Source organism: Schistocerca cancellata, chromosome 9 (genome assembly GCF_023864275.1).
Source record: "Schistocerca cancellata isolate TAMUIC-IGC-003103 chromosome 9, iqSchCanc2.1, whole genome shotgun sequence".
Lineage (NCBI taxonomy): Eukaryota > Metazoa > Arthropoda > Insecta > Orthoptera > Acrididae > Schistocerca > Schistocerca cancellata.
In genome coordinates, this window is record NC_064634.1 from 96,674,145 (window position 1) to 96,691,787 (window position 17,643).

General features: G+C 42.7%; 1 protein-coding gene across 1 annotated transcript in view; it reads right to left on the minus strand.

Moving 5' to 3' along the window:
• The window catches only part of LOC126101214 (UDP-glycosyltransferase UGT5-like), an 82,074-nt gene that overhangs the window by 48,207 nt on the left and 16,224 nt on the right, over positions 1–17,643 (minus strand). Inside the window, exon 2 of the mRNA XM_049911906.1 lies at positions 15,637–15,898. Coding sequence (XP_049767863.1) covers positions 15,637–15,898 — 262 coding nt within the window. The remainder of the gene's footprint in view (positions 1–15,636; positions 15,899–17,643) is intronic.

Sequence of the window (17,643 nt, forward strand, 5' to 3'; positions counted from 1 at the left end):
GGCTGAGGTTACCCTTGACGCTGCATCACAGACAGGAGCGCCTGCGATGGTGTACTCAACGACGAACCTGGGTGCACGAATGGCAAAACGTCATTTTTTCGGATGAATCCAGGTTCTGTTTACAGCATCATGATGGCATGGGGTGCCAATTGTAAGGCGATGACGAATACACGCTTCCAATGTGCGTTCACCGCGATGTCGCCAAATAAAGAGCAAGAGCAGTAGAACCTAATTTTTTGAGGATCTGAGTAATGCGCTTCTTCCTGTTCAAGTTTTCATCAATATGTAACCCAAAAATTTGGTGCAAATTATCCTATTTACTGAACCCTGCTCATGTGCTACATCAGTTATTGGTATGACTCTAACTGTTGGGCCGCGGTGGTCTAGCGGTTCTAGGCGCTCAGTCCGGAACCGCGCGACTGCTACGGTCGCAGGTTCGAATCCTGCCTCGGGCATGGATGTGTGTGATGTCCTTAGCTTAGTTAGGTTTAAGTAGTTCTAAGTTCTGGGGGACTGATGACCTCAGACTGGTAGAGTGGTAGAATAAAGACTAATATTTCGTAGCAGAATAATTCTTGCTCAATTGAGGATGAATGCTAGAGCCATTAGAAGAATAATTAAAATCCACCGTGAGAGAACAAACCCCATCAGACAAAAGTGATAACAACACAACATTAACAATAAGAGAATTAATTTACGCTAGACGAAGCCAGAAAATAAAAAGTCTGGAAGGAATATACAAAATTCATAACAACGTCAATGAATAAAACCAGTGAGCTAAATAAACTCACGCTATAAAGAGGCAAAAAAATTCACAGGAAATTTGCTCTACTTCATCGTGCCCACAAGTCCTATCGTATACAGAACTACAAAAAATTAGACTTGTCACTCATCACAATTTACTCAAAAACAGTTTTATTATCCAGATGCGTAAGCATCAATGATGGCAAATGCGAATTGGTACACTGAATACTCAAAAACAGTTTTATTATCCAGATGCGTAAGCATCAATGATGGCAAATGCGAATTGGTACACTGAATACTGCTGTATAACCCACCTGAAGTAATTTTATCCTTTGTACTAAGAACCAGGCATGATGAGTATCTCACAAAATCACTTGACACAGTAATAACATGGTCAGCCATGCACACAGTAATAGCCCATGTAGTACTACTGTCTGCTGTTTTCATGTAAATACACTCTAAGGCAGAAAAACAACGCACCACGAAAGAACTGTCCAAATACGACGGAAATCGGTAGATGTGATGTGCATGCAGAGCCAAACAGATGAATACAATTTGATAAAAATTAGATGAGTTATTCAAGAGAAAGAGCTTCACAAACTGAGCAAGTCAATAACGCGTTGGTTCACCTCTCGCATTTATGCGAGCAGTTATTCAGCTTGACAGATTAGAGATTAGATTAGATTAGATTAATACTAGTTCCATGGATCATGAATACGATATTTCGTAATGATGTGGAACGAGTCAAATTTTCCAATACATGACATAATTAAGTTAATTTATCAACATACTTAAGTTAATATAACAACTTTTTCATTTTTTGTGTTTTTTATTTTTTTTTTATATATATATATATATATTTTTAATTTATATCTAAAAATTCCTCTATGGAGTAGAAGGAGTTGTCATTCAGAAATTCTTTTAATTTCTTCTTAAATACTTGTTGGTTATCTGTCAGACTTTTTATACTATTTGGAAAGTGACCAAAGACTTTAGTGCCAGTATAATTCACCCCTTTCTGTGCCAAAGTTAGATTTAATCTTGAATAGTGAAGATCATCCTTTCTCCTAGTATTGTAGTTATGCACACTGCTATTACTTTTGAATTGGGTTTGGTTGTTAATAACAAATTTCATAAGAGAGTATATATACTGAGAAGCCACTGTGAATATCCCTAGATCCTTAAATAAATGTCTGCAGGATGATCTTGGGTGGACTCCAGCTATTATTCTGATTACACGCTTTTGTGCAATAAATACTTTATTCCTCAGTGATGAATTACCCCAAAATATGATGCCATATGAAAGCAACGAGTGAAAATAGGCGTAGTAAGCTAATTTACTAAGATGTTTATCACCAAAATTTGCAATGACCCTTATTGCATAAGTAGCTGAACTCAAACATTTCAGCAGATCATCAATGTGTTTCTTCCAATTTAATCTCTCATCAATGGACACACCTAAAAATTTGGAATATTCTACTTTAGCTATATGCTTCTGATTAAGGTCTATATTTATTAATGGCGTCATACCATTCACTGTACGGAACTGTATGTACTGTGTCTTATCAAAATTCAGTGAGAGTCCATTTACAAGGAACCACTTAGTAATTTTCTGAAAGACAGTATTGACAATTTCATCAGTTAATTCTTGTTTGTCAGGTGTGGTTACTATACTTGTATCATCAGCAAAGAGAACTAACTTTGCCTCTTCATGAATATAGAATGGCAAGTCATTAATATATATTAAGAACAACAAAGGACCCAAGACTGACCCTTGTGGAACCCCATTCTTGATAGTTCCCCAGTTTGAGGAATGTGCTGATCTTTGCATATTATGAGAACTACTTATTTCAACTTTCTGCACTCTTCCAGTTAGGTATGAATTAAACCAGTTGTGCACTGTCCCACTCATGCTACAATACTTGAGCTTGTCTAGCAGAATTTCATGATTTACACAATCAAAAGCCTTTGAGAGATCACAAAAAATCCCAATGGGTGGTGTTCGGTTATTCAGATCATTCAAAATTTTATTAGTGAAAGCATATATGGCATTTTCTGTCGAAAAACCTTTCTGGAAACCAAACTGACATTTTGTTAGTACTTCATTGTTACAGATATGTGAAGCTACTCTTGAATACATTACTTTCTCAAAAATTTTGGATAAAGCTGTTAGAAGGGAGACTGGACGGTAATTGTTGACATCAGACCTATCCCCCTTTTTATGCAAAGGTATAACAATAGCATATTTCAATCTATCAGGGAAAATGCCCTGTTCCAGAGAGCTATTACACAGGTGGCTGAGAATCTTACTTATCTGTTGAGAACAAGCTTTTAGTATTTTGCTGGAAATGCCATCAATTCCATGTGAGTTTTTGCTTTTAAGCAAGTTTATTATTTTCCTAATTTCAGAGGGAGAAGTGGGTGTGATTTCAATTGTATCAAATTGCATAGGTATGGCCTCTTCCATTAACAGCCTAGCATCTTCTAATGAACACCTGGATCCTACTATATCCACAACATTTAGAAAATGATTATTAAAAATATTTTCAACTTCTGCCTTTTTGTTCGTAAAGTTTTCATTCAATTTGATGGTAATACTATCTTCCTGTGCTCTTGGTTGACCTGTTTCTCTTTTAATAATATTCCAAATTGTTTTAATTTTATTATCAGAGTTGCTGATTTCAGACATGATACACATACTTCTGGAATTTTTAATAACTTTTCTTAATATAACACAGTAGTTTTTATAATGTTTGATAGTTTCTGAATCACTTCTCTTTCTTGCTGTCAGATACATTTCCCTTTTCTGGTTACAAGATATTTTTATACCCTTAGTAAGCCATGGTTTGTTACAAGGTTTCTTATGAGTATATTTATTTTCTTGGGGAAGCAGTTTTCAAATGCATTTACAAAAATGTCATGAAATAAATTATATTTTAAATTGGCATCAGGTTCACGGAACACCTCATCCCAGTCTAACTGCTGTAGGCTTTCCCTGAAATTTGCAATTGTTAAATCGTTGACTGAACGTACTACTTTGGAGGACTGTTTAGAATTGCTGAATGGAGCTATGTCATATATTGTAACTAGCTGTGCACCATGATCAGAAAGACCATTCTCAACAGGCTGAGCATTTATCTGGTTAAACTTATCTTGGTCTATAAAGAAGTTATCTATCAGTGAGCTGCTATCCTTTACCACCCGAGTAGGAAAATCAATAATGGGTGTCAAATTGAAAGAACCGAGTAATACTTCAAGGTCATTTTTCCTATTACCCTCTTTCAGAGAATCTACATTGAAGTCCCCACAAATAATAATTTGCTTCCCCCTGTCTGACAGATAGCACAACAAGGAGTCCAAATTTTTCAGAAATAGATGAAAATTTCCTGATGGGGACCTATATACAGTTACAATTATAAATGTGCCATTATTTAATTTAAGCTCACAGGCACATGCTTCTATATGTTTCTCTACACAAAACTTTTTTGTTTCTATACTTTTTGCACAATGATAACTTTTGACATATATGGCAACTCCTCCTTTCTCCATATTTTCTCTCATTACATGTGCAGAGAGCTTATATCCACTTACATTTACCTTATCCATATCAGTAACAATGTGATGCTCAGACAGGCATAGTATATCTATTTCACCCTCAGCTTCTAAATCTTCTAAACAAACCAGAAGCTCATCTATTTTATTCTTTAAACTCCCAATATTTTGATGAAATATACTTACATTATTTTTAATTATACTTTTATGAAAACCTTTCCTTATTTTAACATTTGCAGTACTCTCCTGTCTGAGTTTCTCATTGTGCTTAGGCCTAGTTGCTATACCAGTGGTCACATGGTGTTCAGAGAGGCAGATTATGTCAACTGGGTTGGGTGACTTTAATTCATTAATGCAATTACCTACGACTGAGATACAACTTGGTGGAGATAAAATTTCTGGTGATTGGTGAAAATTTATAATTGACAGCTGTGATTGGTGATCCAATGTGCTAGAATTGTGCTGTTTAATTTCTTTCCTAAACTGAAGATTTGTTTCAATCCTGACCTCTCATAGAACTTGACATCTTTCTGTCTTACCTATCCTAAAAAAGGTGCTGCTCCAACACCTGTAACCACTGGTATTTTACCATTCATGGCAGTGCCTCCCCCCCCTTAAATTTCCTGCTATTACCCCAGCCAGTTTCCCGTTCCCTTTCCTGTTGAGATGTAGGCCGTGCCTGGTATAGTCCCACCTACTGAGAGAATCAACAGGAACCACACCAATATGAGCCCCCGCATCCGACCCAAGCAGCCGTTCCAACTCCAAATTAACTCTCCCAACAGAAGAGTTCAAATGAGGCCGGTCATGGCGTCTCAGGACAGATACAAATTCAACATTGGTGTGTCTCGATGCCGACGCAATCTTTACCAGGTCATTGTGTGGTAGAGCTGTTGGATGTCCTCCCGAGGGATGCCATGGGGGAAATTCTGTCCAATTGGCGCTTTCAGTCGGTAAATCCTACACGGTTGGACGGCCCTGCCCGTAATCCTCCAAACGTTTTCAATTGGACAGAGATCCAGCGACCTTGCTGGCCAAGGCAGGATTTGGCAAGCCGGTCATAGAGGCTCAGTTCGAAACAGGACCGTTCAAAGACGAGAGTTATATTCCAGTCAATAATCTCCCAGGCCAAAGACGTGTCTGGAGACGTCTCAGGCAGCGCTGGAATGCCAAACTGAACATTGCGAGCCATATGGCTGGAGAACCAGGAGTGCTGATTTGGGGTGCCATTTCTTTTGATAGTAGCATCCCTTTGGTTGCCATCTGCAGCAGTTTTATAGCACATCGGTATGTCAACAATATCCCATTTTGTTGTCCTTCATGGAAATCCAACCTGGGCTTACATCTCAGGAAGACAGGTGCACTGGGAGTTTTTGCACTACATTATTTTCGGGTGTTCAAGCGCTGTGAGCGTATTTGAACAGTGTTACGCATGCATTATTTTTTGAAAATTTACGAGTTGTTTGCGTGTCTGTTGCATTATTTTGTGAACAGATCTGTAGGCTGTGCATTGCATGATTTAGACAGTTGACGATAAGCAAGCATGTCTTCAAAGCGTTTTACGTGCATTATTTTGACAATTAAGGAGTTGTTTGCGTCTCTGCACATTAGCGTACTGCATTAGTTCGGTAATTTACGAGTTGTTTACGTGTCTGTATGCTGTGTATTGTGACTCCAAGCACATCAGGGTGAGTGTTTTGTATCGGTGTAATAAATATACTATGTCAAATCCGTCCCTAAATAAATTGCTCGAACTCCCTCCTCGCTCCAGTATCCTGGCAGAGGCTGAGTCATTTTCTCACCATTTTTCCCCTCCAGAACGCCATGAGATGAATGTGCATGCTGGTGGCAGTACTGTGTACTAGGTCAGTTGGACTCCAGACCTCATGGTGAATACAGTGGAAGGAGCTACTGCCTCAAATTATTTAAATAAAGACTGCCTGCAAAACAGAAACTTAAGTCCATCCTATCCAGCAGCCCAGCACAGGAGAGTCCTTTTACGCCATTTTCCCCTCAAGACCGCCATCTTGGATTACGTCATGGGAGAGGCGGCAGCGCCCTCTGGTGGCAGTACTGTGAACTAGGTCAGCTGCACTCTGGACCTCAGAGTGAAGACACTTGATGGCGATACTGTCTCTAATTTTTTCAATAAAGACTGAAAATGAAGACTTATGTGCATCCTATCCAGCACAGGCTGAGTCATTTTACCGCCAATTCCTAGGAAGAGGTGGCGGTTGGATGATAGGTTAGTGGAGGTAGCCCAAGTAAGCTATTTTCCAGCCATTTTCTTAGGTTAGTGGAGGTAGTCGTGGTGTGTTGCATTGTCCTGATGGAATTTATGGAATTTGGACTTCCACCATTTTCTGGGGCAGGGGAGGGTGGGAGGTTGGGGAGGGAGGGGTGGATAGGGGAGGGGGGGAGGGGAGAGGGTTAGGTTAGTGGAGGTACCCCAATTAACCTATCCCCAACAAAATTTGAACTTCCCACCATGACGTCATTGAGACGTTGCCATATCTATCGCCGCCATCTTGGACCCACCATCTTGAATAAACTTGGCAACGATGGAGATCAAGGTGACGTCCTTGTTGCTCTACTACTAACGTGATCTGCGTGATTACTCTGCTATTCACACTAAAGTGCCTGGCAGAGAGTTTAATGAACTGTCTTCAAGCTGTGTCTCTACCATTTCACTCCCGAATGGCACGCAAGAAAAACGACCTCTTAAATTTTTCTGTGCGTGCCGGTATTTCTCTTATTTTATCATGATAATCATTTCTTCCTATGTAGGTAGGTGCCAACAGAATGTTTTCACAATCGGAGGACAAAACTGTTGACTGAAGTTTAATGTGAAGATCCTGTAGCAACGAAAAACGCCTGTGTTTGCCACTCCAATTCAGGTATCATGTCTGTGTCACTATGTCCCCTATTTCGCGATAATACAAGACGAGATGGCCTTCTTTGAACTTTTTCGATGTCATTCATCAGTCCCACCTGATGCAGATCACACACTGCACAGCAACACTCCAGAATATGGCAGACAAGCGTGGTATAAGCAGTCTCTTTAGTAGAGCTGATGCACCTTCTAAATGTTCTCCTAACGAATCGCAGTCTTTGGTTTGCTCTATCCCAACGTTTCGTATGTGATCATTGCAGTTTAGTTTAATTGTAATCCCTAAGTATTTAGTTGGATTTACAGCCTTCATATTTGTGTGACTTATCGTATAAAACAAAGTTAGCGGATTTCTTTCAGTACTCATGTGAATAACTTCACACGTTTCTTTATTCAGGGTCATCTGCGACTTTTCACAACATAAAGATATCTTATCTAAATCATTTTGCAATTCGTTTTGATCATTGGATGACTTTACAAGACGGTAAATGACAGCATTATCTGCAAACAATCTAAGAGGGTTACTCAGATTGTCTCCTATATCGTTAATATAGATCAGAAACAAAATAGGGCCTATAACACTTCCTTGGGGAACGCCGATTATTACCTTTGTTTTACTCGATGACTTTCCGTCTATTACTACGAACTGTGACCTTTCTGACAGGAAATGACGAATCCAGTTGCACAACTTAGGCGATATTCCGTAGACAAACAGTTTGGTTAGAAGACGCTTGTGAGGAAAAGTGTCGAAAACCTTATGCAAATCTAAAAATGTGGACTCAATTTGACACCCGCTGTCGATAGCACTCATCTGTTCACGAATATGAAGAGCTAGTTGTGTTTCACAAGAACTATATTTTCTGAATCCGTGCTGACTATATAGCAATAAATCGTTTACTTCGAGATAATTCGTTATGTTCGAACACAGAATACGTTCCAAAACCCTACAGCAAATCGACGTTAGTGGTATGGGGCTGTAATTCAGCAGATTACTCCTGTTTCCCTTTCTGGGTAACGGTGTGACTTTAGTAATTTTCCAGTCTTTAGGTAAGGATCTTTCTATGATCGAGCTGTTGTATCAGCGTACTCTGAAAGGAACCTAACTGGTATACAATCTGGACCGGAGGCCTTGCCTTTATCAAGTGATTTAGGCTGCTTTGCTACACCGAGGATATCTACTTCTATGTTTCTCATCTTGACAGTTGTTCTTGATTGGAATTTAGCAATAAATCACCAATTTTTTCTGGAATTGTAATCATTTGTTTGTCTGGATATGTACATCACATTTACCGATTTCTACCCCATTCACAGTTCAAGACACTTTGCCAGTTCGTGTTCTCAAGGAACTGCAAGGACCAGAGCCCTCTACAACAAAACGACGCCCGACATGCCACTTCCACTCTCGAACAGGTACCAACTAGCCAAAGGCTGCTCAGGTGCCTCCTGAACTCCGTCCTGTTCCGATGGTCCACAACATTCCATCGCAGCGGGGCTTTCCCGACACCTGCAGACGGCGCTGGAGCTCCGCCGCTCGCGACAGCAGTGCCCTCTCGTACAGGGCGGGGAAACTGCAGTAGCCTTGCCGCCACCAGTCGAGCCTGGTGGAACTCGCTCTCATGTAATGACGCGGAATTTCAAATCGGCGTGGACGTGTGACATCTCGTGACGCCACAGTAGCCTCTGAGGACGTCTCCAGCATTAGGAGATGAAACGTTAGGCAGAGAATTATACCTCGGTCCACGGCCTAATCTCCATAAAACAAAAACTGGCCAAGTGCTAGAAACACTAGCGCTCTGGGGGATCCGCAGAACTTCAGTTATGGATACGGACAGTGAATCCATCTCGGGAATCAAGAATCTAGACGACTTTTCCTGTTATCAGCACTGATACTGGCAAGTTATCGGCCACGGTATTTCCAAGACTTCCGAGTACGTTTTAATTTTAAGTTTGAAGTTGAATAAAAGAAATCACAAAAGAAATATTTTTTTCGTGCGACAGAAGTACAAAATAACAATATTCCGGTTTTTTGTTACTCGTATTGTGACTCTTTCTTCTTGCCAAATGACGTGATCTTGGCCCTTGGCCAATGGGATGTACACTTCGATCACTGAGTTTGTGAGTATAAAAATATGTGACATAGATGTTCGTATCTTTTGATTGCATCGGTTTAGAAGCTTACATTTATTACACCGCCAAGTAACTGTAGCCCTTAATATGCGACATTAATTTCAAGGCGATAAGTCGTGTGTGTATGGTTTGGGGAATCTTATGGGCGCCCAACGGCGGTGTTATCAGCATCCTAACAATGATTAAAATAAAGGAATGTGGATAAGAACGAAAAGTGTCGTACACGTATGCACACGAAATGACCACATTTTCTCTATCGCACAGGCACTCCCACATGCACTAAAACCAATGAGGAGGCAAGATAGCTAATCAAGAAATTAAAACAGAGGGAAAACAAACCACAGAAGAGCTAAAAGGACAGTACAGGGAAATGTGATTGGCTGACCACTTCCAAAAAACTTGGGTGAGTCAGCCACCCGGTTGACACATTAAAAACAGCTCCCCAAAATCTTGTTAAAACATGGGACAACTCAGAAAACTTTGAACGGCGAACCACATTCATTTGATCATTGCATCAAATAGACTGCAGATCCGCCGCCAAATCCGCTGCAGTCCGCTGGTCAGCAAATAAAATGCAGTACAATAAAATGTGGTGCACCGTGATCTGCACGCCACAAGCACAACACATCGGAGGCTCCTCTCGCCGGAGTAAAATTCCATGCATCATAGGGCTGTGGCCGATGCGAAGACGAGTAAGGAGGACCTTGTCCCGTCGACCTGGCTGGAAGGAAGTACGCCACGGCCGAGTTGTGGGCTTGACGACACGGAGCTTGTTGTCGGTCACTTCTAGCCACTCATGTTCCCAGCGACACAGGACTTTATGGGACATGAGGGCATTCAGGGGGTAGCACACTGAAAGACCTCCTTGGCTGCTCGATCAGCCCTTTCATTCGCCACAATTTCCATGTGCCCTGGTACCCAGCAGAAAGACACCTCCTTCCCCAGTCGCTGTAGTTGGAGGAGGGAGTAACTCTACCCATTCCTGAGAAAAAGGGGTATTAAGAGACAGACAGATAGACAGTGAGACAAGAAAAATGACAAAAAAAAATTCCTTGTGATATAATTAAAATTTAACAATTTTAAGGTTTTTTTCCTTTAGCTTTACTGTGAAACCTTGGTTTTTGTTAAATTTCAAGATTCTAGTCCAATGGGAAGTACCTTATAGATTTTGATGAGTGAATTTGCGAGTATAAAAATATGTGACATAAATAGCTGAACGTTTTGATTGCACTGGCTTACAAACTTACGTTTATTAGACCACCAACAGATCGTAGAGCTTAGTATGTAACATAAATATCAACTTGGTACGTCTGCCCATCCTGAGAAAAAGTCAGTCAGACAGACAGGTGGACAACAAAGTGTTAACATAAGGGTTCCGTTTTTACCGTTCGATGTACAGAAAACCAACAATCAGCAAGGATCCAAATACCAGTCGTGAAAGCGTACACCGCGTGATAGTACGTCGTGCCTGCCAGTTTTGTGAAGTTGCAAGTGCAGATCGGTTGATGAAGGAGATGGAGTCTTAACATCATCTGGAAGAAGATGACAAGTATCGAGTTATGCTTTTCACTAATAAAACTTTTTTATTGTGACCTTTCCGCCATCAATAACGTCTTATCAGTCTTCCGGCGAGAATCCACATGCCACTGAAGGACACCTTTTCGATATCTCTTATCCGTAGCTGTACGCTGTGATCTCACCGACAAGCAACTGAGAACGTTATCTTTTTAGACGGACTCGAGAGCAGTTCACCTATTGCGAAATAAGCTTACGCTGATGTCGGAACTGAAACAGGATCTTCAGTAAGATGGATGTGTGTGATGTCCTTAGGTTAGTTAGGTTCAAGTAGTTATAAGTTCTAGGGGACTGATGACCTCAGAAGTTAAGTCCCATAGTGCTCAGAGCCATTTTTTTTTTCAGTAAGATGCAAAATCTGCTCACTATAAGTTGCTGGTGAAATGTCAATCAAACAACACTCCACTTGCAGCTACTGCGCTCCAAGCAACGCATGGTGTTCTGCGTCAGGTGTGTGGCAATAGGCCCTGAGGGACAGAACAGCGAGCAGGAAATGAAAACGAGCAAACCTCCTGAGCAGCGGCATCATCAAGATCATTTCCTCAGGTCTCTACGTACCCTGGAAACCGGTAGAAAACCGTTTCCGTTTGCAGCCTTTGGAAGAGAAGAAGAGCATTCTGTACTTTTTGCACCATCCTATCTGCTGGATACATCTGACCAACAGCAAAAAAAGCACTTGCACACCTGGGCAGAAGAGGGATTTTTTGTCACATTGCCATCTCATCTGCTCCCGCGCCCCCATCGTAGCAAACAGTTCTGGATAATGAACTGAAAACTGCTGTGGGAGGTCTATCCTAATGACAATGTCAGGGAACACGGTGATAAAATTCTCCTGCTTAGACGCATCAGTGCAAGCACTAATAAAATCCGGGTGGCAATTTCAAATCGCTTTAACTTTAGTTTTAATAAAGTCTGCGGCACAATTCTTCCTGTATTCAGTGAATTCAAAATGTAAACTGGACCACTCTAGTAGACAGTTGGATCTCTACTCCACCCCTAGTTTTTGACCTTCACCTGTAACAACTCAGTGCTCTCCCTCACATGGATCCCAAATTAAGTTTGTCACTACTCACAACAGGGTATCTCCTCATGCTAGGCTCCGTGGTGGCTCCCCAGTGTATAAGTTGGGGCTACTCGCCAGAGAGCAGCTCCTCATGGTAAGTACCCCGGTGATCTGCTCCCAGTTCTATAACTTTTAGCTACTCACCAGAGAGCAGCTCCTCGTGGTAGGCCTGCATGGTGATCTGCATGCAGTTGTATAACTTGGTGCTACTGTCTAGAGGGCAGCTCATTGTCGTAGGCTCCCACGGTGATCTGCTTCCTGTTGTATAGATTGGTGCTACTCACCAGAGGGCAGCTCATTGTGGTAGGCTCCCACACTGATGAGCTTCCAGTTGTATAACTTGATGCTACTCACCAGAGAGCAGTTCCTTGTGGCAGTCCGCCATGGTGATCTGCTCCCAGTTGCATAACTTGCGCCAGCAGGAGTGGTCGACCGGTTCTAGGCGCTTCAGTCTGGAACCGCGCGACCGCTACGGTCGCAGGTTCGAATCCTGCCTCGCGCATGGATGTGTGTGATGTCCTTAGGTTAGTTAGGTTTAAGTAGTGCTAAGTTCTAGGGGACTGATGACCTCAGAAGTTAAGTCCCATAGTGCTCAGCACCATTCGAACCATTGTTTTTTCCATAACTTGCTGCTACTTACCAGAGGGCAGCTCTTTGTGGTAGGATTGCATGGAGATGTGCTTTCAGTTGTATAGCTTGATACTACTCACCAGAGGGCAGCTCCTCATGGTAGGCTGCCGCAGTGATCTGCTCCCAGTTATATAAATTGGTGCTACTCACCAGATGGCAGATTATCACAGTAGGCTGACACAGTGATCTGCTGCCAGTTGAACAAAATGGTTCAAATGGCTCTGAGCAGTATGGGACTTAACTTCTGACGTCATCAGTCCCATAGAACTTAGAACTACTTGAACCTAACTAACCTAAGGACATCACACACATCCATGCCCGAGGCAGGATTCGAACCTGCGACCGTAGCGGCTGCGCGGTTCCAGACTGTAGTACCTAGAACTGCTCGGCTACTCTGCCCGGCCCAGTTGAACAATTTGGTGCCAGTAACCAGAGTGCAGCTTCTCGTGGTAGTACAGGAAGAAAGAAAGAATGAATTGATTGTTTGTGTTAATACAGATCATCCTCTTTTACCTCCTCTGCATTATAGCAGATGACGTGTCACTGAGCACATTTGTTCTATGCATGCAGTACACGTGAGGCGCCTAGTTGTTTCCACTGCACTGTGTGGAATACGAAGGTTCTGTTATAGTTCACTAACCTGCTGTCTTCAAGTTGATGTCCCCAGCGCAGAAAACAGCACGCAGGTCGTAGGTTCTGTATCTTGAGGCTGAAACTGACTTTTAGCGAGGTTCTGTTCTGAAATAATGTATCACTTCCTTTGGATGCCACTCGCGTATTTTCGTATAGCCACACGAGAAGACTACATGATCTTAATACAACACCTTCTGATACAGCAAAGTACATGATCAAACATAATGTTTACGAAAATGTATCTTTACACTATTTGTGGCACGTGTCTGTGCCTCGTGACTACCGGAGTGAATCTTTTAATACTGAATACTGGCAAACGCATCCTGCCACAGACAACATGACTGTACATCTCGGCTGCCTAATCCAGGGTGACGAACAGGAACTTAAATAAAAATTGTAAACACATCCTACGACAGACAACATGTCTGTTCTTCTCGACTGCCTAATCCAGAGTGACGAACAGGAACTTAAATAAAAATTGTAAGCACATCCTACGACAGACAACATGCCTGTTCTTCTCGACTGCCTATTCCAGAGTGACGAACAGCCCGAAACACGTCGCACGCCATACCAGAAATGGCGTGACCCGAACGCTTCCGAAGTGCTTCGTCTGTAATTTCGTGAGTCTTTTGTTTTTTGATTTAAATTGTTTTAATAATTCTAAAATGACTGATTGATAGTCAGCTGTTGAGAGACATTTATATTAAAAAGTGAAGTAATTCCAATGAGTAGTTTAAGTAATAATAATAACTATACTTTAACGTTTTGGCGCCCTTGCTGCGAACACAGCAGCCAATCACAGAGCAGTAGCATTATGCAGGCGGTCTTTCTCACGGGAATGGTACCGAATCCAACATCTGTCACAGGTACCTCTCACCACATTTCGTCATCTGTATACAGGGTTATTAAAAATGATTGAAGCGATTTCACAGCTCTACAATAACTTTATTATTTGAGATATTTTCACAATGCTTTGCACACACATACAAAAACTCAAAAGTTTTTTTAGGCATTCACAAATGTTCGATATGTGCCTCTTTAGTGATTCGGCAGACATCAAGCTGATAATCAAGTTCCTCCCACACTTGGCGCAGCATGTCCCCATCAGTGAGTTTGAAAGCATCGTTGATGCGAGCTCGCAGTTCTGGTACGTTTTTTGGTAGAGGAGGTTTAAACACTGAATCTTTCACATAACCTCACAGAAAGAAATCGCATGGGGTTAAGTCGGGAGAGCGTGGAGGCCATGACATTAATTGCTGATCATGATCTCCACCACGACCGATCCATCGGTTTTCCAATCTCCTGTTTAAGAAATGCCGAACATCATGATGGAAGTGCGGTGGAGCACCATCCTGTTGAAAGATGAAGTCTCCAGTTGTGGCATGAGCCAATTTTCCAGCATGTCCAGATACACGTGTCCTGTAACGTTTTTTTCGCAGAAGAAAAAGGGGCCGTAAACTTTAAACCGTGAGATTGCACAAAACACGTTAACTTTTGGTGAATTGCGAATTTGCTGCACAAATGCGTGAGGATTTTCTACCGCCCAGATTCGCACATTGTGTTGTTCACTTCACCATTAAGAAAAAATGTTGCTTCATCACTGAAAACAAGTTTCGCACTGAACGCATCCTCTCCCATGAGCTGTTGCAACCGCGCCGAAAATTCAAAGCGTTTTACTTTGTCATCGAGTGTCAGGGCTAGTAGCAATTATAAACGGTAAGGCTTTTGCTTGAGCCTTTTTCGTAAGATTTTCCAAACAGTCGACTGTGGTACATTTAGCTCTCTGCTTGCTTTATTCGTCGACTTCCGCGGGCTACGCGTGAAACTTGCCCGCACGCGTTCAACCGTTTCTTCGCTCACTGCTGGCCGACACGTTGATTTCCCCTTACAGAGGCATCCAGAAGCTTTAAACTGCGCATACCATCGCCGAATGGAGTTAGCAGTTGGTGCATCTTTGTTGAACTTCGTCCTGAAATGTCGTTGCACTGTTATGACTGACTGATGTGAGTGCATTTCAAGCACGACATACGCTTTCTCGGCTCCTGTCGCCATTTTGTCTCACTGCGCTCTCGAGCGCTCTGGCGGCAGAAACCTGAAGTGTGGCTTCAGCCGAACAAAACTTTATGAGTTTTTCTACGTATCTGTAGTGTGTCGTGACCATACGCCAATGAATGGAGCTACAGTGAATTTATGAAATCGCTTCAATCATTTGTAATAGCCCTGTACTTCCTGCATCTCCACTGCTCTGGGAACAGCTTCTTGGAGCCTAATATGATGGCTGACTAAGCCAGGAATATTACAGCAGGCCACTGCAGTGATCTGTTTCCCAGTGTATAACTTGGTGCTACACAGCAGAGAGCAGCTCCTTGAGCTGGGTCCCCATGGTGATCTTCTCCCAGTCGTGTAATTTGTTGCTACTCACCAGAGGGCAACTCCTCGTGGTAGGCCCCTACAAAGATCTGCTCCCAGTTGGGCGGCGGCGGCTCGTCCAGCGGGAAATGCGAGATGACGGTGAGGTTGTGGCCGCGGCGCGACAGCTCGAGCAGCAGCTCGCGGAACACGATCCAGTGGCTCTTGCCGGGCACGGGGAACACGGCCAGGATGTTGGCCGCCTCGCACGCCGGCGCACACAGGCTGAGCGCCGCCCCCAGCGCCAGCAGGGCAGCCCCCGCAGCCGCGTCGCCCTGCAGCGGGAATCGCACCCAGGGCGTTAGGCAAGGAGGACAGATTGCAACTTAGCCACACTTGTCGGTATGTTAACGACATGCGAAGCTAATGGTCCAGTAATGTTGAGAAAAGGCATCTGCTCCTAAGAATTTTGTACCAGCAGAATGAGAATAAGTGTAGTGGAGAGATGGACAAAGTGGGCAGATTAAGTTATTCATATCCCTTAAGCCCGAGCAGCAGTAGAGCCAACATGTGCGAGAACTATCGCGCAATCACTTAAAGACAATGGTTCGAACCTAGGGTAATAACCCGTTGAGGGGTATAGTGAAATTTTTTGAGGGCTAAAAACTAAGTGATTTGATTCTGTTTCAGTCACGTAACTAATTTTTTTCAAAAGACCATTACTATCTATCTATCTATCTCTTGAGCCTTGGCCCGCAGTTACGCAGGGTCAGCCATTGTTAATCGGAGTTGGCACGTTAATGGTTAAGGGGTAGCCGGATGCCCTTCCTGCCGCCAGCCTGTACCCCCCAAGGACGGAATTAGTGTACCCCAACTATCTGCATCGAGTGTAATCCATGGAATAGTGCGAATGTGTTCAGATGTCTGCGAGCCACGTAACGGAGGCGGAACATGGGGACCAGCCCGGCATTCACCTAACAGGATGTGAAAAACCGCCTAAAAACCACATCCAGGCTGGTCGGCACATTAGCCCTCGTCGTTAATCCGTGGGGCGCATTTGATATGGGGCCGGCGCGCCTACCCGAGTCCAGGAAGCAGCGGGTTAGCGCTCTCGGCTACCCTGGCGGGTCAAAAGATCATTACTATTATCAGAAATTTGTAAGACTAATATTGATTACATACATTACCAATAATTACTTTTCTCAATTTGTACGGTGCGTGGAGAAGGATAAACGTCCCACCACTAGCCATTTCCACTCCTCTTCCACTCGCTAACAGAGTGAGGGAAAAATGACTGTATTTATGCCTCCGTATGAGCCGTAATTTCTCGTATCTTATCTTCGTGGCCCTTACCCGCAGTGCGTGTTGCAGACAGTAGAATCGCTCTGCAGTCAGCTTCAAGTGCCGTTCCTCTAAATTTTCTTAATAGTGTTCCTCATAAAGGATCTCAGTGAAACTGAAGAAGAACCACAGGGTCTGCTGAATGGAATGAACAGTCTAATGAGTACAGAATATGAACTGAGAGTAAATCGAAGAAAGACGAAGGTAATGAGAAGTAGCAGAAGGTAGAACGACGGGAAATTTAACACCAGGATTGGTGATCACGAAGTACATGACGTTAACGAATTCTGCTAGCTAGGCAGCAAAGTAACTCAAGAAAGAAGGACACAGAAAGCAGACCAGCACAAGCAGACAGGCCATTCCTGGCTAAGAGAAGTCTACCAGAGCCAAACGTATGACTTAAGATATTTCTGAGAAAATACATTTGGAGCACAGAATTGTATGGTAGTGAAGCATGGACTGTTGGAAAACCGGGAAAGAAGAGGATTGAAGCATTTAAGATTTTTTTTTTATTACTTAAAATCGCACATACATAGTCACAACCGCAAGAAACTTTCTAACAGCGTTCGTTGACACTATAGCGCCTGCTCCGTTTACCGCCACCATCTACCATCATGGTGGCAGGTCTAAAGATGGTCTAAAACAGACCTAAACCGGTAACCCCCTTAAAAAAAAGCTTCTTGTGGTTGTGACTATGCATGTGCAAATTTAAATAATAAAAAATTTAAAAAATTCCGCT